We start from the raw sequence: 25094 nt of genomic DNA on the forward strand, positions 1-25094 counted from the left end.
AAGAGGGCCGAACCCTCGAAGGGGAATCCAGGTTTGCTGGAGCTCGTGGGGCAGACCAGAGACCTGCAACCAGGAGCCCCTTCTCATTACAATCCCCATAGCCATTGTATGTGAGGCCACATCTGCTGTGTCCAATGCCGCCTGTAGGGAAGCTTGGGAGATCAGCTTTCCCTCCTCCACTAATGCAGAGAATTCAGTACGAGCGTCCTGTGGCAGGAGCTCTGCAAACGTGTGTGTGTGTGTGTGTTCACAATGGTATGTTGGTTCGTGATGCGGAGCTGTAGTCCCCCATTAGAATAGACCTTCCTGCCAAATAGATAGAGTCTTTTTGCCTCTCTATTCTTAGGGGAGGGGCCCTGGAAGCCCTGGTGCTCTTGCTGATTGGCCACATCAACCATCAGTGAGTCGGGGCGTGGGTGGGTATATGAATGTTCATATCCCTTAGAAGGGACAAAGTACTGCCTTTCATTCCTCTTGGCCATAGGGGTCAGAGAAGCAGGGGTCTGCCACAGGGTTTTGGTCACCTCAGTGATCCTCTTTATCAAAGTTAAGGCAACCCACGAGGGACCGGAGGGTGTGAGGATCTCCACAACTGTGTCCGATTCCTCCACCACCTCCTCCGCCTGTATGCCCAGGTTCTGGGCAGCACAGTGCAAGAGCTGTTGGAGTGCCCTGTTATTCTCCAGGGCCAGGGCCGTCAATGTCTCCGCGACCGCTTCATTTGGGGAGGATGAGGAGGAGAGACCTGGCAGCGGACCTTGCTCACTGCCTTCAATGCTCCGTGGGTCTTGTGGCACTCGGTATCCCACGGTTTGTGGTGCCGGGGAGTTGGAGCCGAAGCCGCCGGCAGTGCTGCTGATGGGAGGGTGTAACAGCGGTGCTGGTGTTTCCGTCAGTGGTGCCACTGCTAGCAGTGCCAGCGTTGCCTGTGGGGGAGCGAAGGACGCCGAGGACACCAACGCCGACCTGGACCTTGGGCCCTGGACCTGTCCCTGGTGATAGGCCCAGGGTGTCCAAAAGGGCCACTGTGACAAAGGCTGCGATGACAGAGGCCATGGTGCCGGGTAGGGATGATGGCTACGACGGGATCTGGACCTCCTGCTCCTGGTCCTATCAGAACGACAAGAGTCCGCCTCCGCGTCTAAGGTCTCCGAGTAGGAGAACCAGGGAGCAGAGGTGCCCTGGCCTGCTGGAGAGCGGTACTGAGAGGCCGGAGATCGGTGCAGCTCCCCTGCATGGGTGGGCCGTGCCGAGGAGAGGTGCGCCAGGAATGTGGATTGGCGCACCATCAGTGCTGGTTTGCCCCTTGACTGAAAGTGGGGCTGTGCAGTCACCGGCAACTTGTCCCTTCTCTGCGGGGAGGACGGCACCATGAGGCACATAAGGTCCTTAGCCACTTCCAGCTCCCATCCACACCGGAGGCATTTGAAGTGGTCACCTTGATGTTCCGGGGACCGTGAGGGGTTCGGACTCAACTGAACTCCAGACAGGGCAGGAGTCTGCGAAACCCTAGAGGGCTGGAGGGACAAGGCAGTCTGGTTCGAGGTGCTCATCGATGTCACAGGTCCCTTGGACTTTAGAGGGGGAGACTGACCCCACTCTGGCCTTTTCTTCTTTAGTGGCACTGGGGACTAAAAGTGGTGCCGCACTGAAGACTGCTTTTTATTGGCGGAGCCGTGGTGGTGCTGAGGGGCCTTAGGGTCCTTGTTCGGTGCCGGAGCACTGCAGACCAACGATCAAGTACTCGGCGTGGGTTCTGCGGACCCAGGGTTGGAATGTGGCCAGAGTGCCGCTTCCATCAGCAGGATCTTAAGTCTCTGCTCCCCGTCTTTAAGGGTCCTAGGTCGAAAACCCTTGCAGATCTTCCATTTGTCCTTTTGGTGGCTCTCCTCAAGGCACCGCAGACAAGAAGAGTGTGGGTCCCTCTTGGGCAAAAACTTGCCACAGTCCTCACAGAGTTTGAACCCTGGGGAACCGCGCATATCCCAGAGGTGGGAAAGATGTTGTTGGGGAGAGGGGGGAAGGAACTTCCCAAACAAAACTCAATTACAGCTATTTCTAACTAACTATTTACACTATTGTACAATTAACTAAAGAGGACACTGCCAAAGCACTTGCAAGCAAGAGCGAGCTATGTTCCAGCTAGCCGTCACTAGCGGTAAGAAGGAACTCAGGGGATGGGGGGTCGGCAGGGCGCTATATTGGGCACCATGAAGGCACGACCCCAGGGGGCGCACAGGCCGACCCTACAGACACAGCTAAGGGAAAAATCTTCCGGCTGGCGTACACGTGGCGCGCACACACCTGATTGGAATGGACATGAACAAGCACTCAAAGAAGAACTTAAGATCCAGTAAGCAGTGCTTAATTTGTGCCAGGGCTTGCTAGGGCTGAGCCACAGCACCTCTAGGCTTGGCAGTTGATAGCCCGGGCACCTCTGGCCTCTGGCCAGCAACCGCTGTTCTCTGGCCTCCCAGCTCTGAAGGCAGAGCCACCGCTATTGCCACTCTTACTTCTGCTCTGCCGCTGGCGGTCGCACTGCCTTCAGAGCTAGCTGCCCGGCCAGCACCTGCCACTCTCTGGCCACCCAGCTCTGAAGGCAGCACTGCTGACAGTGGCAGTGCAGAAGCAAGGGTAACAATACAACACACCATGCCACCCTTACTTTGTGCTGCTGCTTGCACCAGTTCTGCCTTCAGAGTTTGGCACCCAGCCAGCAGCTGATGCTCTCCAGCTGCCCAGCCAATGCTTAGTTTGTGCTGGGGCTTGCCAGGGCTGTGCCCTGGTACCTCTTTCATTACAAATTAAGTACTGCTGGTAAGTTACTCACTAAGGCAGTCATAGGCAAATGATTGGCAGAGCATCACAGTTCATGAATTTAATAATAAACATTTTTTTCAAGTGAGCTGGTGGGTCACATTTGGCCCACAGGCTGCCTACTGAGTATCACTGACTTAAACGTGTAGGAGGCTTTGAGTTTTTGTATAGCTGATCTAATGAAATTATCAGCAATTTGCATCCCAAGCTAGGGAAATGGGGATGGGGAGAAAAAAACCTTGTGGGGAAAGGCTCCAGACCCAGTTGGATGAATAATCACCTCTAAAAGGTTTTTAGGAGTAAGCAGAGAGCCTATAGGTAATTCAAAAAGGGACTGATCAGCAAAGAAGACTACATCTTGGAGGTTAGAAAATGTAGTAATAAAGTGAGAATTGCTAAAAGTCAACATGGATTAGCTCTTCCCAAGGAAATTAAAATAAATCAGAGGTTTTTTAGTTATATAATTAAAAAGAGGATGAGGTTGGGCTGCTATGCAATGTGAATGGAGACAAGATTAAAGATAATCTAGGAATGGCCCAAAGATTAAAACAAATGCTTTGCCTACATTTTCAATATGGATGATAAAATGGAACATAGGCATGAAGGCAGGACAGCTGATGGAAGTGAGTGTACAGAAATACAGATTACCACAGGTGGAAGAAAAACTTAAACAGCTTAATACGCTCAAATGGAAGAGACTGGATAATTTCCAACTCTGAATACTGAAAGAACTGACATATGAGATAAGTAATCTGGTATCAAGGATTTTTAATAAATCTATTTGGGGTAGTTTTGTATGATTGGAGAATAGCTAATGACGTACCTATATTTAAGAAAGTTAAAAACATGATCCAGGCTACTACAGACCTGTTAGTCTAAGTTCAGTAGTACACAAGGCTTTAGAACAAACTGTGAAGGCAAGAATAATTAAATTCATGGAGGTAAACGGAAGAGGGAAGCTGTAATTTAACATGGGTTTACCAAAGGCCGATGATGCCAGATTAACCGACTTTTCCTTCTTTGAGAAGAAAACTGATTTTTTAGATAAGGGAAATGGAGTAGATCCAATATACTTGGACTCCAGTAAAGCTCTGACATGATACCACACAGGAAATTATTAGTTAAATTACAGAAGATGGGGATTAGTACAAGAAATGTAAAATGGATAAGGAACTGGCTAAAGGGGAGAAGGCAACAAGTTGTGCTGAAATTATCAGACTGGAGTGCAGTTACTAGTGGAGTTCCTCAAGGACTGCTCTTTGGATCAATCTTATCCAATGCTGGGGCCATGGCACAAAAAGTAGGAGTGTGTTAATGAAATTTGCTGATGATACGAAGTTGGGAGGCATCGTCAATGCAGAGGTGGAACGGCATGTTATACAGGAAGATCTAGATGACCTTGAAGACTGGCGTAATAGAAGTGGTATGAAATTCAATAGTACAAAATACAAGGTCATGCACTTAGGGTTTAAGTATTTCTGCCACAAGCTGTGGCCTCATCAGTTGGAACTGAGGTGGGAGACCTGGGTGTGCTGGTAGATCATAGGATGACTCTGAGCCACCAATGTGATGTAACTGCGAAAAAGAAAAATACTAGGATATATCAGATGATGACAGTGGCCAGGATGTGGGCAGTTGAAGCAGGAGTCCCACCTAGTGGTCAGAGCAGGAATCAATATCCAGGAATCGGAAGCCAGGTGCCCAAGCCCAAGGTCACAGCTGAAGTCAGGAGCCATGAGTACAAGTCCAGGGTCAGAACCAGGTTATCTGGAGTGAGGCAAGGCAGGAGAAGGGCTGGAACAAGGCAGGAGCTATCACAGCCATGGGCAAATGCTTTGAGCAGCCGCTGAATTGCGGCTACTGCTGGGCCTAAAATCCAGCCTTCTGACCCTTCTAATCAATCAGGCAGTGTAGCCACTCAGGCAGTCTACTACAGGCCAGCTGCACTCATCAGATTGCCCAAAGACTGGTTCTGCGGCAGGCACTGCTTCCAGACTAGCTCTGTTGCAGACCCTGATTCCCAACAAGCACAGGATTTCCATTAGAGAAAGAGAAGTATTAATGCTACTATATAAGGCACTGAGAATACCTCTTTCAGAATATTGTATACAATTCTGGTCACCCCTGCTCAAGAAAGATGAATTCAAACTGGAACAGGTGTGTAGAGAACAGTTACCAGGATATTCCATCAGGGGAATGGAGGGCCTACCTTATGAGATTGGAAGAATTTGGCTTGTTTAGACTAGCAAAAAGAAGGCTGAGAGAGGATATGATTTCTCTCTATAAATATATCAGGGGGGTGAACACTAGGGAGGGTGAAGAGCTGTTTAAGTTGATGACAATGATGGCACAGGCACAAATGGGTATAAACTGGCCGTGAGCAAATTCAGGCTAGAAATTAGAAGTCGGTTTCTAATAATCAGAGAAGTGGGGTTCTGGAACAACATCCCAATAGAACTTGGGGAAGGGGGAAACAACTCATAAATAGTTTTGAGAGACAGCTGGAAAAATTTGTGTGGGATTGTATGATGGTGATGGTAGGGGGCAAGGCTTGGCAGCCCTGGGAGTTCCTTCCAATTTATGTTTCCAAAAGCTCATGTTTCAGAGCTTCAGCCAGTCCCCTGGAGGGGTCAGGAAGGGATTTTTCTCATCCCCCAATCTATTCTGTGTTTATATTTGTTTGTCTGCTTTTGTGCCCTTCCTCTGAAGGATCAGAGATGACCACAGATGGAGAGGAACGCTGGACAGAGTGAGCCAGTGTTCTAAGGCAGGACTGAGCATTCTCTCCCTCACTGGCATAGCTGGCAGGTTCTTGCTCACATGCTCAGTCTAACTGATCATATGCAGTTTTGGGAAGGGATTTTTCCCCAGGTCAGATTGGCAGGAACCTTAGGAATTTTTCTGCAACAAGAGATACAGGTCCCTTACCAGGACTGTCTAGCTAGATCTCACTTAATCATAGAATCACAGAATATCAGGGTTGGAAGGGACCTCAGGAGGGCATCTAGTCCAAGCCCCTGCTCAAAGCAGGACCAATCCCCAACTAAATCATCCTAGCCAGGGCTTTGTCAAGCCTGACCTTAAAAACTTCTAAGGAAGGAGATTCCACCACCTCCCTAGGTAACGCATTCCAGTGTTTCACCACCCTGCCACTCATACACTGCAGTTCCTCCTGTTCTCTGCCTGGGCCACATAATAGTTGGGTCTCTTTTGTGCTGTAATACTTTGGTCTAGTGTCAGTGGTTGGGTTTAGTGTTCGGACAGGTGCTGTTGGTGGCCTGTCACATACAGGAGGTCAGACTAGATTATCTGCTGGTCCCTTCTGGCCTCAAACTCTATTACCTTTATTTCATATTAGATTCTGACATATGATGTGTGCTACTGGTCCCTCCCTGTCCACATTATAGAATAAGTCAATAGAATGGACAATGGGGGACCAGTAACAGTATAAAAGTTAACTGTGGGGCTATATAATATATTCTGTGTCCCAGATAACAAACAACTTTTTTCTAATCTTTTCTGATGCTTTGAAGTTCCCTATTCCATGTCACACCCCAGTATGCACTGTTCTGGTGACATCATATCTGCCAGAAAACCCCACTCGATAATGGAACTCATCTATTGTGGATTCCGGTATATACCTGTTTAAATAACTGTAAGTCATGGTTTAGCACAGACTAAAATATGGACATAAAAAGACTGTATCAGGAATTCCATAATAGCGACAATAAATAAAATAAAATCCACATTAAGTATTACACCACCACTGTTGGACACGAGGTCCAAATTTAAGATTTTAAAATAATCAGCCACAGTTATGCAAAGGTACTGAATATGTAATACCTCACCTCTAACTTCCTTCTACATTTATGTTCATTCCATATGCTTGAATGTTGCCATATACGCCATTTAATTTCATCAGTCATTTGTGTAGAACGAAGCACATTATGCTCAGCGTCTTTAACTGATTAAATTTTTTATTCTATTTTTTTTTTTAAATATCAAGCAACTTTGTGCCTTGTGAAAGACAGCTGTGAGGATAAAAATCACTGAAATCGTCTTTAGTTACATCCAGAAACTATCTGCTTGTGGGGATGGAGAGATACTTAGTTAAAAAAATTGAGACCTCTCTACAAGTGCATAAAAAAATTCCAAGCCACTTTCCATTTTAAGTTAAAAACTGGTCCGTGTATATATGTATGTGTCACACAGACCAGCTCCTAATGCCTCTGTTAGCAGACAGCAGAAGAGATGAATACAAATACTTGCACTTTTTAAAAGCCTGGATCAATATCACCACCTGGTGGTGAAACAGATTTAGACGGACTGCATTATTTTATTGACTGATGTGTCAGGTCCTCTTTTACTCTTACATCCAAGAGAGTGTTCGAAATTTAAAATCCATCCCGGATTTCCTTCTAGTAATGTAAGCCCTTACAAAGTATTCAAAGCAACAGGATAAACTTAACAATTTTTTTTTTACAGAATGTCTCTCCATCTCTACAAGCAGATATTACCAAATGCAACTAAAGAAAGTTTCAGTACTGCCAACTCATGCCCTTTAGCCTACCCAGTTCTAACATTTAAGGTGATGGAAAAGGTTAAGGTCTACCAATTCCAAGCATCCCTGGCAATTGTAGAGAAGAGAATTAATCAAGTGAGATATTTCCAGCTGCTCCTAACCTATACCCCTGCTCATTGTTCCAGAATAAGGATAAAATGAAATATTCTCAAAAATCTTGCAGACATATTCAGGGCTGATTGGGAAGGGATATTCCATCTCCAACCCAAGTCTGGAAACCCATTTAACCCTGTACATTTGAGCAGAAATCTCCACCTAATTCTATAAGGGAAAAAGTCATCATAGTTCCCCAGCATAATTCTCTAAAACTATAGAGGAATGTTTTTTCCCCTGGGATCCCTAGTTCTATGAATTCACATTAATATTTTTCCCAGGGCTAAAGGGAGGTGTGAAAATGGGAAAGCATAGAAACAAATTAATAGGCTGTGAAGGCTCGTTTCAGAATGGCACAAGGCAAGATAGTCAATAGAAACAGACTTAGGTTTTGCTAGATGTCAAGAGAGAGTGATGTGTTGGGCATACCTGAGAACAGAGTATGGACTCAGTGACCCAGGACTGGCAGCAAATTCTATTTCACAGCGGGAGAGGCAGAAGGGTCATGGGAACGATAGTGGGGAGAAGGCAGAATCCCACAGGGGCACCTTCTTACCCAAAAGGAGTACAATAGGCACTATATGATGCAAGCAACTTGATAATCTATAGATTATTTGAATAAACATATTTTCTAAAAACCTTGAAAACTCTTTGGGGTAAAAGGGAGGTTTTATGCAGACATCAGAAAATTCATAGAAGAGCAACAAAATCAATTAAGGGGCTAGAGGGACTGAGAAAAAAAGATTAAAAATAATTAAATATGTAATACTACTGCTTGGCTAAATAGTGAAGGTGGGGATATGATTGTGTTGCCCCTTTTTGACCTGAATGGGTATTCAAAGTTCAGGGCCCTGCGGATATTCCTGCTGGGAGTATTGAAGATAGAATCTCATATTTCCTTTGTACATTCCTTGTAAATGAACAAGATTGCATCAAAGTCCTCCTTTTCCAAATACAGGATTAGCCAAAGGCAAAAGGAGGAGTTTCTTAGCTTACAGGTCCAAGCTTCTTTTCAGCCAGCATCCCAGAACCAGAACCTCTCTCTAAGTTTCTTTCGGAATCTCACTTTGGTTATAGGCTTCTGCTTGGATTTTTCCAGGTAGTCTCTGTTTCTCTCTGGTCCTGTGCATTTATGCACACACGGGTTCTGCGCCCACCCCACCAAAAATAATACTTAGTGGGTGCACACACACACCCCATGCCCATACAGTCCAAACCTCTTTGGTGGGTTCACATAACCCTTTACTTTTAGATGGAGGGCTGTGGTTAATTTATCCTTACAGTTATGCCAACTGAAGAGTGTATTCACACCCATCAATTACAACAAGGTTTTAACTCAACCCATAACAAGGTTCCACCCAGCTCAAAGAATAACTTTCCACAAATTGAAAAGGAGTACTTGTGGCACCTTAGAGACTAACCAATTTATTTGAGCATAAGCTTTCGTGAGCTACAGCTCACTTCATCGGATGCAATGAAAGTTTATGCTCAAATAAATTGGTTCGTCTCTAAGGTGCCACAAGTACTCCTTTTCTTTTTGTGAATACAGACTAACACGGCTGTTACTCTGAAACCTTTCCACAAATTAGTTTCTGCAGGTGTACACACCAAATAGGAAAAAGAATGTTAGAACAACTGTCATGAAATTAAGAAGGGGACAATTTAGGCTTTGGGACAAAGATTAACCAGAATGCTGGACCAACAGACTGTTTCAGTGTAGAAACTCCTATTTCCCTAATCCAAACTGCCTTTCTGTATTAGTTTGCTCTATTGCTGCTGGATTTATAGACAAATGGCCTGGCCCATTTCTTCCGCATCACCAAAAACCATCTCTCATGCCTGCTGCCATCACTTTAGGACAACAACCTGATTCTCTCCAGCAGGAAGCAGAATTTCTTCATCTCACCTCCAATGCTCTCTTGTAGTCCCCCAGGTGAAAGGCACAGTATCCAATCCAGAGGTCAGTGTCCTCATCTTGTTCCCCTGCATGCCGTTTAAACTTCAAAGAAAAAGGGATGCAAAAATGACACCAGCTGTCAAGTTTTGTCAGATTGTCTCATGTGAAACAAATCCATTTATAAAATTAATATTAGGATGATTTCTACTGGCTTTACAACCCTGGACACTGAAGTCAAGCCGTATCAATATCACATTCTCAAGGAGAGGCATTCTATCCAGTCACACAGTCTCTGTACAAATATTTAAAAGCTGTAAACGTAAAGGAGGGCAAGCGGTTATTCAGGCTGGTGCAAGGGGCATAACTAAGGTGTGAGAAAGAACAGAAAAGACAAATTAGTTGGAATAGCTGGAACTTTTCCCAAACAGGAAGCTCTGCTGCAATTGGGAACAGTCTGCTAGAAGGAGCCTCATCACCCCAGTCATTGGGAGAAGGGTCTGGGCAAGGCCCCGGGGGCTGTGCTCCGGGCATCAACCCTGCACTGGCGGGGGATGGGGGGAGTGGACCCGCTGACCTGCGGCCCCTCCCGTTCGCATCCCCGTTGTCTGGGAGACTGGCGGAGTTAGCTCGTTAGCTGCGGAAGCGCAGAGCCCCGTAGGCCGAGCCCTGCAGTGACCCCGGGGCAGCCCCCGCCCCCGTTACCTCCAGCAGGGCTATGGCGCCGGTGAAGTCCCTCTGGGCCAGCAGCTCTTCTAGCTGCAGGACTTTCTTGCCTTTCTTCTTCCGTTTGTCACCCTGGGGCGGGGCGCCCCCCACGGCCGGCTTGGCCCGAGAGAGCATCTGGAGGGGGCAGAAAGAAGACGGGCTCAGAGCGGGGAGGTGCTGGGGGGCGCCAGACCTCCCCGCTCCTGGATCCCCCAAGCGGCGACTCGCCAGAGGCGGCGGCGGCGACCTCCCCGCCCTGTCCCTCACCATCTTGCTCCTCGCTTCTCCAACGACTCCGTTACCCCGGTAACCCCGCGGGGGGGGGGGGGGAGGGAAGAATGACTAAGTGAGACACCGAATAGGCCCCGGCTGGAACTCACGTCCCCGCTCACAGTTCCGACCCCGCGGCTAACGCAGAAGAGGAGCCGCTCGATTCTTCCGGGAAGAGTTTGAGAAGGGGCCATTTCCGCTGTGGCGCGTGGTTATCACCATAGCAACCCAAGGAGCTAATTTTGTCGCTGCAGTGTCACAATATTTGGGGTTTTTTGGGTTAATGTCCCAGCTCATGGGGACAAGCGGTTGAGATGAAACCGTGAGTTTTCATTTATAATACAAAACCCAGCCTTCAGGGGTACGGAGACAAGCTTGAAAACAGGACCCACGTACGCTTGAATCAGAGACTATCAGGGTTGGAAGGGACCTCAGGAGGTCACGGAGTCCAACCCCCTGCTCAAAGCAGGGCCAATCCCCCATTTTTGTCCCAGATCCCTAAACGGCCCCCTCAGGGATTGAACTCACAGCCCTGGGTATAGCAGGCCAATGCTCAAACCACTGAGCTATCCCTGCCCCCCAAAGGGCTCATCAATCAAGAAAGCAAAGGGAACAGATTTTTGGTGTCCAACTTACGCTTTTTCAGTGCCTGGGGTCAGGTAATAGTGTGATTGTGCAGCAGAAAACTTGGTGCTGTGGTACAACACCAGTGCTTTTGTCAGGCGAGACCATAGTACCGTTTTTTGACAACATGCTTAGGGGCTCTACATAGGATATAACACTAAATTATGAAAATCGGAACAGGGAACTACTGAATTTTGTCCCAGGCAACAAATGATGCAGTGATGATGTCATGACATGTATCAGCATGTGCTATATGATGTCATCACTGTTCTCTTCAGTGCCATCAGTGTGCAGGGGCCTTTACAGACAACTCAATAGATGAGTTCCTCCCACAAATGGCCCATTAACATTCTTCAAGTCAGAGGGAAGAAAGGAAGTGGGAGAGCAGCTGAAGGGGTTTTTAGTGGGTTATATAGATTGTTGTCCTCGTCCTCAAAGGAAACCTGCATAAAACTTTCAAAAGACAAGTCTGTGAGCTTAACTTCTTAACTTTGCTAGACACTAAAAATCATGGTCTGAAATGAATAGACATTGTCTTTATGGCTTATTAAAACTGTGTAAGTGAACTGTTAGTGGGCCTCTTCACCTTGAACAATCCCTTGAAATATGTGCTAAACAATCTGTTCCATCTTGTCTTTAGCTGTGACACTCTGAATAAGTTTCCCAGACCTGAAGAAGAGCTCTGCATAAACTCAAAACCTTGTCTCTCTCACCAACAGAATTTGGTCCAATAAAAGATAATACCTCACCCACCTTGTACATCTAATATCCTGGGACCAATATGGCTTCTCCAACACTCTACAAAATATGGACATTTTGCAGTTGTTTGTTGCACCAAAGCAGTCAGGGTGTTAACTCATTGACAGTGAAAACCCATTGTTTCTGTCGTCTATCACATCTCATGACACAGAGCCTGCCTGGAGAGTGAAACTGAATATTCATGGAAACACTAGTGACTTTTAAATAATCCAGAAGCAGACATCTAAACTTCAACACCTCCCAGAACGGAAGTCACCTGACACAGCCCTGACTAGCCCTGAAAGTACTCTGAACAAATGGGCCAGAGACACAACTTACAAAGACCAACAGTATCGTGTGCCCCAGTGGTAGTAGTTATAAAGAAAAGTGGAAAAATATGAATCTGTGTGGAATTTAAAAGACTTAATGAAGCAATTGTTAGAGAAAAATATATTATCCCAACTCTGGATGATTTCCTTCCCAAATTGAAAGGATCTAAACTGTTCTCCCAAGCTGAATGCCTTGAGCCAACTCTGGCAAATTCCTCTAGCCAAAGCTGAACTGACTACATTTATCAAACCCTTTGGGAGATTTCACTTTCGAAGATTACCATTTGGGATTACCAGTGCACCTGAAATTTTCCAAAAAAAAGATGGCAGAACTGTTAACGAACACAAATGGAGTTGTAATTTTCATGGACAATGTTTTGATATATGGATCTTCAATGAAGAACACAACAAAACCCTCAACAAAGCCCTAGGCCTAATCAGTCAGTCCAGATTGAAGTTAAACAAAGAAAAGTGTGTTTTCCGCCTACCCCAAATTGAGCTTTTGGGACAGGCAATAAACAAAGATGGAATCAGTCCATCTGAGAAAGTAAAAGGAATCTGAGAATGGAATGCACCAACAAATGTACCAGAACTGAGAGTGTACTGGGCATGGTACCTTGGTCAATACCTACAAGACCTTTCTACAGTGACAAAATCACTGCATGAACTGTCCAGTGCATCTTGGCTATTGGGGCTAAATCAAGACATTGCCTTCTAAAAGGCAAAATAAATTATTTCAGCGGCTCCAGTTTCAAGTACTATGATGCGAACAAACCCACAATGGTCAGTGTGGATGCAAACACCGTTATGGCCTAGGTGGTATATTGTTGCAACAACACAAATCTGTGTGGAAGCCAGTTGTGTTTTGCTCTTGCACACTCACAGAAGCAGAAAAGTTATACAGAGTGAATGAAAACAAGGGCCTGGCAAGTGTGTGGGCATATGAAAACTTTTACAGATATCTGTGTGGATGGGATTAATTTACAATGATAAAAGACTATAAAACCCTCATCAATGGAAAAGGCTTGGATCAAGCACTGCTGAGATGTCAGTGTGTATTGATAAGGTTAGTGTGATTTAAACCAACTTCTAAATATGTTCCTGAGAAAAATCTGGTAGTAGCAAACACTCTGTCATGGAACCCCGCATCACACTATGACGTTACCCAGGGTACAATTTGGACTGTTGAATAGCTGAGCCCCTTCAGTTCTCTAGCCTGGGATGCCCTTTACATTATTTTGCAGTATAAACAGCCGCTCCTGGCCTGCTCACACAATCTTCAGCATGTAAATTCACTCCCAGCTAAATACATGAGCACTCTGAGCATTCACTTTACATATAGGGCAATACTCGCAAATTCTTAGTCCCAGCCTTGTTCCCTGAAATGTGCATCTTGTGCTCCTCAGCACCCTCCTGTATAATACAAGTTCATAGAAAGTCCATCATTTCATCAAAGGAAAATGATAATCCGCCAAGCTTGTTATCCCACACCCTTTAATTTAAACACTGGTTAAGACAAAACAATAAGATATGCTTAATACCTACAGAAAGATAGATTTTAAGTGATTACAAGTGATGATGCATAAAAGTCAGGATTGGCTACAAAAAAAAGAGTAAAACTCAAGTTAATACCTAATTTAACAAGTGAACTTAAAAGCAAAAGATTTTGTCTCACCATAAGCTGCAGTAAGTTTCACAGCTGGATCCTCTTTTCAGCCTGGAACTTCTCCCTTGCCCCCTTCTGCCTTGGTTCAGAGTCTCTCTGGTATTCATTGATGTCATGAGCATAGAGATGGGAGGAGGAGAGGTGATTTTGAGGTCACTGTCTCTCATTCTTATATCCCTCTCCCTTCTTTGAGGATTACCCCCAGCTGGGTGTAGGCGACAAGCAGCCTCTTTTGGACTTCCTGTGATGCAATGTAAATTTCTTATTCATACCTTTCTCCTGCTGAAGAATGGCCACTTAAGCAGCTGTTAGTTTTTTTAACACCTCGCTGGGGCCAGTGTGTCTTTGTCTCTGAAAAACTGGTTTGTGGGCTTTACCCAGTATTACAACACATTTCAGTAACAATCATACAGTAGAATATCACAACTTCACATACAGTGTTGCTACATATATATCAATGGGGTAATAATGTTCAGTAGATTATGACTTTTCAAATGATACCTCACAAGGCATACTTTGTACAAAATTTACCACAGTCTTGTAAAAGTGATGAACATGATTGTATAGACTGTCACACTCTCAGCTACCTATGATCTCAAAGATGATGTAAAGGCATACGGCGATGCACACAGATCAGTGTCAGAAAAGAGGCTACACCAGCTACAAAAAAGCAACCTCAACAGACATGCAACTGCAATAGGTTCTAAATTACATTAGGGCTGGCTGGCTCAACTATAAAGGATACTAAGGAAGTAATAAGAAACTGCTCTGTGGTACATAGACAATTAAGTAAATCGAAAGGACTCAAGATTAAGATGACTGCATTGTAATTCCAAATGAAATGACAGAAGAAATATTAAACCTCATCCATGAAGGACATCAAGGATTAACTAAATGCCATAAATGGGCCAACCAGCCAGTGCAGTGGCTTGGCATCAGCAAGGATAAAAACAATAAAGTATCTGCATGTGAACATTGCAGAACTAATAGACCAACACAACACAAAGAACTTTTAATAACACCACATCTACCAAACAGACGTTGGAAGAGACTAGCTTCAGATTTCTGCGAATACAAAGGATATCATTGCTTGGTCGTAGTGGACTATTTTTCCATGTACAGAGAAATAATGTACTTGAAAGACATAACATGTCACAGTGCTATCAAGTAACTGAAGTGCACGTTTGCTTATTTTGGCATTCCAGAACAACAAGGGATGGACAATGGACCACAATTCACTGCAGCAGAATTTAAGTCATTCTGAACAATATATGATTTTGATTATATCACTAGCAGCCCATGTTACCCAGAAGTGAATGGAGAGGCTGAGAGAGCTGTACAGACAGCCAAGAAGACCCTACAACAGGAAGATACATTCCTTTTTATCTGAGCTACAGGTCAATAGCAGCTACAGGATATAGTCCAACATGACTTCTGATGGGAAGACAACTCAAAACTACTGCTCCAACTTTTGGAAAGAATCTATTTCCAAAGTGGCCAGACATGAAGAAAGTAACTAAATCTGATAAAAAGGTAAAATGAGCTTATAAACACTTTTACATCACACAATACTCAGAGAACTGCTGTGTCTAGAACCTGGTGACCATGTTCATGTCAAATTGGACAGAGAGAAAGGATGGACAACTTCAGCTGTCATAAAGAGAAATAACTTAGAGCCCAGATATGTGATTGAGACTAACAGTGGAGAGTTCAACTGAAACCATTGGCATCTAAAGTTTGTTCCTCAGAGAGAACAATCAGCAGAGAAAACTCTACAGACAGTGGATTCCAAACTGACCACATCCAGTTGTTGCAACTAATGGACACCCAGATGACCAAGCTGTTACGCTTTCAGGTTGTGTAATTCGAAAGCCAGTATGATTCAGAGACATTTAACAGAATAATTTATACTGAACTTCAAAGATACATGTAGGTACATTTTGTAAATGCTAGGAACGTATTAAAGGGGGAGATGTAATGGAATGCTAAACTGTATTATGCTGTTAAGCCATGAGGTGTCACAGTGTGCAACATACCTTATTTCAGCTAACCTCAGCCTTACAGGGCAGAACATTAAAGGATCTTATGGAAGATGCATCTCTGGTGTGTCTCTCTGAGACGGAAACTAAATAAATGACATAGAAGTTTGACCTGTCAGTAGCAGCCCTGCAACCTATCATGTATGAGGTGTACATGACTTCTGCCAAATCTGCAGACAACATGTAGCAAAGAGAAGAGCTGAAGCCATTAGAGCCAGGGAGGAAACCACCTGGCCACACTCACAACCAGAGCAGACCTGGTCCCCACTTTTCTGGAAGTGAAGGTTGGCTGGATTGCCGAGCTTTGATGCCTTACAAGCTCTCCAATATTGGCTCACCCCATTGAGTGGTGCTTGTGTGCCATGCTGGTGCCTGTGGGATTGGCTCTCCACTGATTGGGCTCACATGCATCTGAATGTGCCACTGTCGCTCTGGCCTTTTGCTTCCACTAGTCTGCTCATGGCATCAAAGGAGAAACCGTTCACAGTAAATTGTGCAGGTCTGTGATCCCTCGTCTCTCTTCTTACTTGTTTTGAAGCAGCAAGTTAACCATGTTGACAATTAAATAATCATCATTGGTAAACTGAGCCAACACATAATTGAGATGAATGGGGCAGTTAATATCTCTCAGAATTATTGTTTTATGTTCTCTGCAGATGCAATCGATCATCTGGTAATCACTGCATCAGTTTATACACTCATTTCACGTTTTCAAGGCTTTCTTTGCAACCATAAGAGTCAGAGACTTTTTTTTTAATAAAGCTGAGATTTTGGAGAAAAAAAAGAAAAAGTGCTGGGTCACTGAACCAGTTAGACTGGTCCAATTCTAGCCTGAGTTTGGCACATCCACCTCCATGCAAGTCCACGGGCAAAGCCTCACTCATCTGTATAATGCTTATTCTGGCAGATAATACATTTTGAAGTGAATTGGGGTGAGATTGAGGGCCTTGTGAAATCAAGCACCAGAAAAATAATCCCTTTTTTGGAGGGCAGAACACAGGTCGGAGATATTCCCTCAGCCCCATAGGCACCAACTCCGTGGGTGCTCCGGGGCTGGAGCACCCATGGGGAAAAATTGGTGGGTGCTTTGCACCCGCCGGCAGCCAAGCTCCCCCCGCCCCACCTTACCTTCACCTCCTCTCCTGAGCACACCGCATCCACACTTCTCCGCCTCCCTCCCAGCGCTTGCCGCTGCAAAACAGCTGTTTCACGGCGTAACAAGCTCCAGGACAGAGGATCGGGAATGTGGCTCACTCAGGGGAGGAGGTTGAGAAGAGGCGGGGCCGGGGTGGGGATTTGGGGAAGGGGTTGGAATAGGGGCAGGGAGGGGGCGGAGTTGGGGCGGGGACTTTGGGGAAGGGATTGGAATGGGGGCAGGGCAGAGGCGGAGGTGGAGCAGGGCTGGGGCCAGAGGGGGGCCGAGCACCCACCGGCGCCAGCAGAAATCGGTGCCTATGCTTAGCCCCACCCCCTCTCTCCTTCCAGGCGGCCGGAAAATCCACAGATGGCTCTTTTTTGGTCTTGCCTTACCTTTCCTGGGCTGGAAGTGGAGAAGCAGTTCATTTCATCTTCATCCCCTCTTCTTCTTGACAAGGGTGTTGAAACTGGATGGAAACCTCCAACACTGAGAGTCATAGAGCAAGTATAGCACTTGACTCCCTCACTTATGGAAATGCTCTTTTGAAAACTCTTAGGGAGAGAAAAATATCTCTGCTGTCCCGCTCTATCGGCCAGTGCAACAATTCAGCAATAATGGATAAGCACAGTTGCTGCATATTTCTCTAAAATGATCAGTAGTGAAATGGTTAACACTGTTGAAATTTAAATGGTAATAATTAGTCTTCAGAGTTAACGCCCAATTGAAGTGAATGGGGCAGTTCACATTTCTCTTAGAACTACTGTTTCAGCCTGTCTGCCTGCAGACTCAGAAAGAGAACACCACATCAATTTTAATTTAGATGGCTAATTTTGCAAACAAAGGGGCTAGAGATTTCTTTTCATGTACATACAGTAATACAGTAACTACTTAATGTTGTTTCATTGTTACATTGCTGATCAATTAGGGAACATGCTTGTTTAAAGTTGCACAGTGCTCCCTTATAACGTTGTTTGGCAGCTGCCTACTTTGTCCACTGCTTGCAGGAAGAGCAGCCCATTGCAGCTAGCTGGTGGGGGCTTGGAACCAGGGTGGATCGGCAGCCCCCCCCATCAACACCCCGATCCCCTAAGTTCCTCTGCAGCAGGCTACCAATTGCCGGCAGTTCATCTGTCCCCCCACCACTGCCATGTGCTGCTCCTGCCCTCTGCCTTGGAGCTGTTCCCAAGAGTCTCCTGCTTGCTGTGCAGGGGAGGGGGAAAGAGGGGTACTAATGTCAGGGTGTCCCCCTGCCCCCTATTCCTATCCCCCGCTTACCCCTTCTCCATATAGAGCATGGGGGAGACACAACAAGGCTCAGGACAGAGAGAGCTGGCTGCAGCTGCTGTCTCAACTTCCTGATCTTTTTAAAGGCAATGTACTTAGAATGTGGTGTCAGGGTACTTAAAGGGGCAATGCGCATCTCTCTCTCCCACGAGTTGTGTGTCTCTGTCTTTGTCTGCCATGCTGTCTCTCCTCCCTCCATTTGTGCTGCCTTGTAGAGTGTGGGGTGGGGGGGTGAGAAAACCTGGATTTGTGCTGGAAATGGCCCACCTTGATTATCATACACATTGTAAAGAGAGTGGTCACTTTGGATGGGCTATTACCAGCAGAAGAGTGAGTTTGTGTGTGGGGGGGGTGGAGGGTGAGAAAACCTGGATTTGTGCTGGAAATGGCCCAACTTGATTATCATACACATTGTAAGGAGAGTGATCACTTTAGATAAGCTATTACCAGCAGGAGAGTGGGGTGAGAGGAGGTATTGTTGCATGGTCTCTGTGTATATAATGTCTTCTGCAGTTTCCACAGTATGCATCCGATGAAGTGAGCTGTAGCTCACGAAAGCTTATGCTCAAATAAATTGGTTAGTCTCTAAGGTGCCACAAGTACTCCTTTTCTATTAACAACAATGTGTTAACCCTTGAGGGCTCAGCCGAATTTTAGCTCATCATTTAGCAGTAAGGCATTCTCTGGGAAATATCCCACCCTCTTCCACCCTCTAACTTCACCACCTAAACCAAGCTTTACAATCATCATTGCTGTGTACAGTATTAAATTGTTTGTTTAAAATTTATACTGTGTGTGTGTGTGTATATATATATATATATATATATATAAAATACAGTTTTTTGTCTGGTGAAAAAAATTTCCCCGGAACCTAAACCCCCCCACACACTTTACATTAATTCTTATGGAGAATTGGATTAGCTTAATATCATTTCTCTTAAAGTCACATTTTTCAGGAACATAACTACAACAATAGGCGTGGAGTTACTGTAAAAAGTCTGCAATCTCTGTGCCCAAAGTAAGAAATACTCCACTTTCAAAAAGAGGATAGTTAATTATGGAAACACAGAGACCATGGGTCTGATCCTGAAAGGGGATTTGTGCTCCCATGATGTTCCAGTGAAATCACTTAGATCAAGCTCTGTTTGATAACATACATGAAACCATTGATTGAGTGGATATCTCCAAGAGTAGTAGCACAAAAATCCAATGGCTAAATATAAATGTACACAGATATGAGAGACTTGAACTCTTGTAAACAGTGCATTGCCATCCCTTACAAAAATAAATGAAATGTTGAACAACCTGAAAGATACTTAATTGGAATTATCATCTGCATATCAACAGATATCTGCTGAATTACAAGAGCACTTTTATTTAAGAACTTACATATGATTTATGCACCTAAATATGAAAATTATGGTCAAAGTGACAAAGTTCATAAAGAAATAACACCTGCACCATTTACTCTAGTAGAATTACCAAAGGGCTCATGGGGAAATATAGTCTTGGACATCAGATCAGTTAATGATCAGGCAGTAACTCAGAGATACCAGGTTTCAGAGTAGCAGCCTTGTTAGTCTGTATTCGCAAAAAGAAAAGGAGTACTTTTGGCACCTTGGAGACTAACAAATTTATTTGAGCATAAGCTTTCGTGAGCTACAGCTCACTTCGTTGGATGCATTCAGTGGAAAATACAGTGGGGAGATTTATATACATAGAGAACATGAAACGATGGGTGTTACCATACACACTGTAACCAGAGTGATCACTTAAGGTGAGCTATTACCAGCAGGAGAGCGGGGGGGGGGGGAAACTTTTGTAGAGATAATCAAGGTGGGCCATTTCCAGCAGTTGACAAGAACATCTGAGGAACAGTGGGTGGTGGGGGGGGAAATAGTTTTACTCTGTGTAATGACCCATCCACTCCCAGTCTCTATTCAAGCCTAAGTTAATTGTATCCAGTTTGCAAATTAATTCCAATTCAGCAGTCTCTTGTTGGAGTCTTTTTTTGAAGTTTTTTTGCTGAAGTATTGCCACTTTTAGGTCTGTTATTGAGTGATCAGAGAGATTGAAGTGTTCTCCGACTGGTTTCTGAATGTTATAATTCTTGATGTCTGATTTGTGTCCATTTATTCTTTTACGTAGAGACTGTCCAGTTTGACCAATGTACATGGCAGAGGGGCATTGCTGGCACATGATGACATATATCACATTGGTAGATGTGCAGGTGAATGAGCCTCTGATATTGTGGCTGATGTGATTAGGCCCTATGATGGTGTCCCCTGAATAGATATGTGGACACAGTTGGCAACGGGCTTTGTTGCAAGGATAGGTTTCTGGGTTAGTACTTCTGTTGTGTGGTTGCTGGTGAGTATTTGCTTCAGGTTGGGGGGCTGTCTGTAAGCAAGGACTGGCCTGTCTCCCAAGATCTGTGAGAGTGATGGGTCGTCCTTCAGGATAGGTTGTAGATCCTTGATGATGCGTTGGAGAGGTTTTAGTTGGGGGTGGCTAGTGGCGTTCTGTTATTTTCTTTGTTGGGCCTGTCCTGTAGTAGGTAACTTCTCGGTACTCTTCTGGCTCTGTCAATCTGTTTCTTCACTTCAGCAGGTGGGTATTGTAGTTGTAAGAATGCTTGATAGAGATCTTGTAGGTGTTTGTCTCTGTCTGAGGGGTTGGAGCAAATGTGGTTGTATCGTAGAGCTTGGCTGTAGACAATGGATCGTGTGGTGTGGTCTGGATGAAAACTGGAGGCATGTAGGTAGGAATAGCGGTCAGTAGGTTTCCGGTATAGGGTGGTGTTTATGTGACCATCGCTTATTAGCACCGTAGTGTCCAGGAAGTGGATCTCTTGTATGGACTGGTCCAGGCTGAGGTTGATGGTGGGATGGAAATTGTTGAAATCATGGTGGAATTCCTCAAGGGCTTCTTTTCCATGGGTCCAGATGATGAAGATGTCATCAATGTAGCGCAAGTAGAGTAGGGGCATTAGGGGACGAGAGCTGAGGAAGCGTTGTTCTAAGTCAGCCATAAAAATGTTGGCATACTGTGGGGCCATGCGGGTACCCATAGCAGTGCCGCTGATTTGAAGGTATACATTGTCCCCAAATGTGAAATAGTTATGGGTGAGGACAAAGTCACAGAGTTCAGCCACCAGGTTTGCCGTGACATTATTGGGGATACTGTTCCTTATGGCTTGTAGTCCATCTTTGTGTGGAATGTTGGTGTAGAGGGCTTCTACATCCGTAGTGGCTAGGATGGTGTTTTCAGGAAGATCACCGATGGATTGTAGGTTCCTCAGGAAGTCAGTGGTGTCTCGAAGATAGCTGGGAGTGCTGGTGTTACTCTTAACATGTTGTAACACAGCATGTGTCCACATGGAAAGTTACTTCCAGCAGTGCACAGGCATTCACATCACTATTTAGAACAAATTTGCTTAGAGTAAAATAGGTATTGTGTCCTTTCTTTCATTAATAATAAGCTGGTGGTTTCTCAGTTACAATTAGCAGTCAGTTGTTCAAATCAGAGAAACTGCCATCACAAATAGGGCTTATTGACATTCTTATTGCCCATCGCAGCAGAAAGGCCAAGGACTGCATGGACCATGGAGACTGAATTCCTCTCTTAACACCCTGAGATGTTCCCTTCATGTCAAGGCTGAGGGGCATAAGCAGGTGGCAGATAGCTGGTAGATTGTACTACTGCAGTTGGTGGTGTAAGGGTTCCATGCATAAAGGACCGGATCCAAAACCCATTGAAGTCAATGGGCGTCTTTTCATTAACTTCATTTGGCTTTGGATCAGGCCCAAATACAGGACTTCATCTTCAAAGACATATTATTATTTAATCCAGCATGTTTTATCAGCACCAAATTCACTTTTTTAAAAATTAGGAAAACTAAATGTAGAAAATACTATGGAAAGTCAGATCAAAGGAGGTAGCTGTAGTAGTCTTGTTCCCCATATTAAATGCCAACAAACGTTTTTTAAAACGTAGTGCCAGATTGAGAAATCTGGCTTCTTTATTAATAATGATGGCATACTGCTGCGACAACAGCGTATGAATCACCTGCATTATCTCCCAGGCTGTGTACTTTTAGTGTGACTGATGATCTTGTTTATTCCCACACAGAATTGCTGGGAGACAGTGGATTTATGTGCACTGATAGCAGCAAAAGGGGAAGTCCTGCAACTGCGGGTAAACATAGAGATAAGTGTGGGAACACAATAAGAGTTTAAATTAAAAAACAAAGAGTAGAGGGTAAGGATCGAGAATAGGGAAAAAAGAGAAAGAAGGGAAAGAGAAAAGAAGAAAGGGAGAGAAAAGAAAGTCAGGAAGTGGAGTGCATCCTGACAGCTTTAAACATTGTTTACGAAGACAGTGCCGGTGTCAGTCTGGCAAACATTGAAAGCCGTGCAGGAGTCAGGGTGAGAATCCTATAGGCTTTCTGAAAGATGGGCAGTTCTGGGGCCAGTATCCTATAGCCTTTGCCTGTCTGATGCCTTGCTTAGACACATGTACAAAGAAAGGAAGCCAAAGTCATATACTGAGCGAGTTGTTTTATCTACAGTATTGGGGTCCCAAACACATCTTACAGGAGGGATACATTGTCTGAAAACTGCAGTAATTTTTTTTTTTTTTAAGTAAGGGTGACTCCTTCTGGCCAAAGGAAAGATGGGTCTTGGCTGTAAGCTAGAAAGATAGAAGAGAAGAGAAATTACCAGTCTTTACATTTTTTTCATACCATTTAGATTATTCAGCTGTTTGATTCATTATGGATTTTAGGACACTGGATGAGCTTGAATTTTGTATTGATTTTTAAAAAATCTCTGACCATCACTTTGAGCTGAGAACTCTCTCCCTGTTCTCTTTTCTGTGTAACATTGGCCTGGTTACAGGTTTCAATAATAGTTCAAAGAGCTCCATGTGGGAGAATCAGAACCTTTATTCTCAGCATGTCAGGTTCCAACAAGCGAAACATGGCTATGGACAGAAATATTGCTGTGTAATAATGACACCTGTCTCCACAAACCTTTTCCCTATAATCTATCAGCCAACTTTAATTAGAAATAAAGTTAGCTCTGAAAAGCCAGTGCAGTTTCTATTATGCCTTGCTTATCATCAGCAATGCTGTCTATCAGATCTGGATAGTAGAATCCTTATTACCACTGATGATTTAAGAGGCAGAAAAAGTTTGAATTTCAGATCCCAGATGGATTTTGGAATGTTGGCAGTTAGAAAAATCATCTTCTAACTAGCCATATTGGATCAGGACACCACTGAGAACAAATAAACTTGGACACTACATTATTGTCACAGGTTTGCTTTTTAAGACTTTTTAGTGACATTTTGATTCTGGCATCTAACAACTCTGAATAAATAAACTAAAACAGAAGCATCTGTTATTGACTTACCTGCAAATGCGACTGTTTATTTTTGAACATACTACATATGGGAAAAAGTCACTGGAGTGAAGAAGATCAAGGACGTTTGAAAAGAATCCCAGCTATTGTCATATGAGGACAGAATGCAGAAAAAAAGGTGTGTGTGAGATCTTGCTACATCGTACACCCCCTAGGCCAGTGGTTCTCAACCCGTGGTCTGCTTGCAGCTCAATCAGTACACAGCTGCGGCCTGTGTGACATCCTCAGGGTCATACAGGTAGCATATATTTTGTGTGGAAGTGGCCCACATAACATATAGAGCCCAAAATGGTAAATAGGTTGAGAACCACTGCCCTATGCCAAAGCTGGAGGGGTTAAATACCACCAAAACATGAAATTTCCTAAACAAATTCTATGTAACATAGCCATCCATAAGGAAGGAAACAGTACTGCCAATCCAAACATATACAAATCATGAGTCCAGCTTCCCAAGAATTATGATTGGCTTAAAAATAAAGAGATTTAAAAAAATAAATGTGTTATACCAATAAAATAAAAACCAGCAGGATCTTATTAAAGGGGAAAAGGCAAAATACCACATTTATTGTGAATATAGAAAGAATTATAGTAAGCAGTTAGTTATAGCTATAAGATTCCATTCAATCTCATATTTATTCATACATTCATTCATACACACACACACACACAGGTTCTGCGAGGTAGTTATCATAGTTATCAGCCTTAGAGCTGCTCATGCCAAGCCACTGGCCAGCTGGCCTGGACATAAGGAGGGAGCAGGGCCTTGTCAGATGCTCATCTGATGCTCCTGGAAGTTGGTTTGCAGAATCAGACCCCAAAGTTCTCACTTTCTAGAGTCCATTTTTATAGGAGTTTCTTCTTATGCCAGTCTATGGGAATTGCTTCATCATGCTGTTGCTGAATCAATCAGCAGATAGCACATTCCTGATGGCTCCGTGCTGCTAGATGTTATCTTGTTCTTTGGTTCTCCCATTCTTGAGGCTGTTGGGTGGATTCCAGTCTGCCCTCCGAGGGTCCTCTGGTTATTTCCACTTGACGCCTTCTTCAGCCGATGGACACTGGATTCTTAGGCTGGCACCTCCCTGATCATTCAGTTATTATCCACACCAAGCATCCATCCACATACATCCTCTATCTCTATTTTAATCACAGTTGTTAACAAAGCGAGATGAATACAACAAAAGGGCGGGGAGTCTCTGGGTGCTGTTTCTATTGTTACAGAGTATTGCTTTGAGTCTCTCTCTGTGTGAGTAATTGTTGTTACAAAGAATTGCTTTGAGAACAGACTCTGTCTGAGAATGTACTAACACAATTAGCAGCTTGCAAGTTTCACACATAGAGGGAGAGACAGTACCAAAAACCAAGAGACCTCTTAATTAGTAATACCCTGGAATTTAAACTATGGGGAATCAAACTCATTTGTGATTTTAATACAGAACTTCTTTAATATGATCCAACAAATGTTTGGTTCTTTTTATTTGCCTTCTGA

The 25094-nt window shown here is 44.4% G+C and overlaps 1 protein-coding gene across 1 annotated transcript in view; it reads right to left on the reverse strand.

Moving 5' to 3' along the window:
• The window catches only part of IFT56 (intraflagellar transport 56), an 87583-nt gene extending 77207 nt beyond the window's left edge, over positions 1-10376 (reverse strand). The window contains exons 1-3 of the mRNA XM_077831176.1: positions 10362-10376; positions 10092-10229; positions 9399-9491 (exon numbers count right to left, since the gene is read on the reverse strand). Of these exons, the coding sequence (XP_077687302.1) occupies positions 9399-9491; positions 10092-10229; positions 10362-10364 (234 nt within the window). The 5' untranslated portion in view covers positions 10365-10376. The remainder of the gene's footprint in view (positions 1-9398; positions 9492-10091; positions 10230-10361) is intronic.
• Positions 10377-25094: the final 14718 nt, after the last annotated feature.

Source organism: Eretmochelys imbricata, chromosome 1, assembly GCF_965152235.1.
Source record: "Eretmochelys imbricata isolate rEreImb1 chromosome 1, rEreImb1.hap1, whole genome shotgun sequence".
Classification (NCBI taxonomy): domain Eukaryota; kingdom Metazoa; phylum Chordata; order Testudines; family Cheloniidae; genus Eretmochelys; species Eretmochelys imbricata.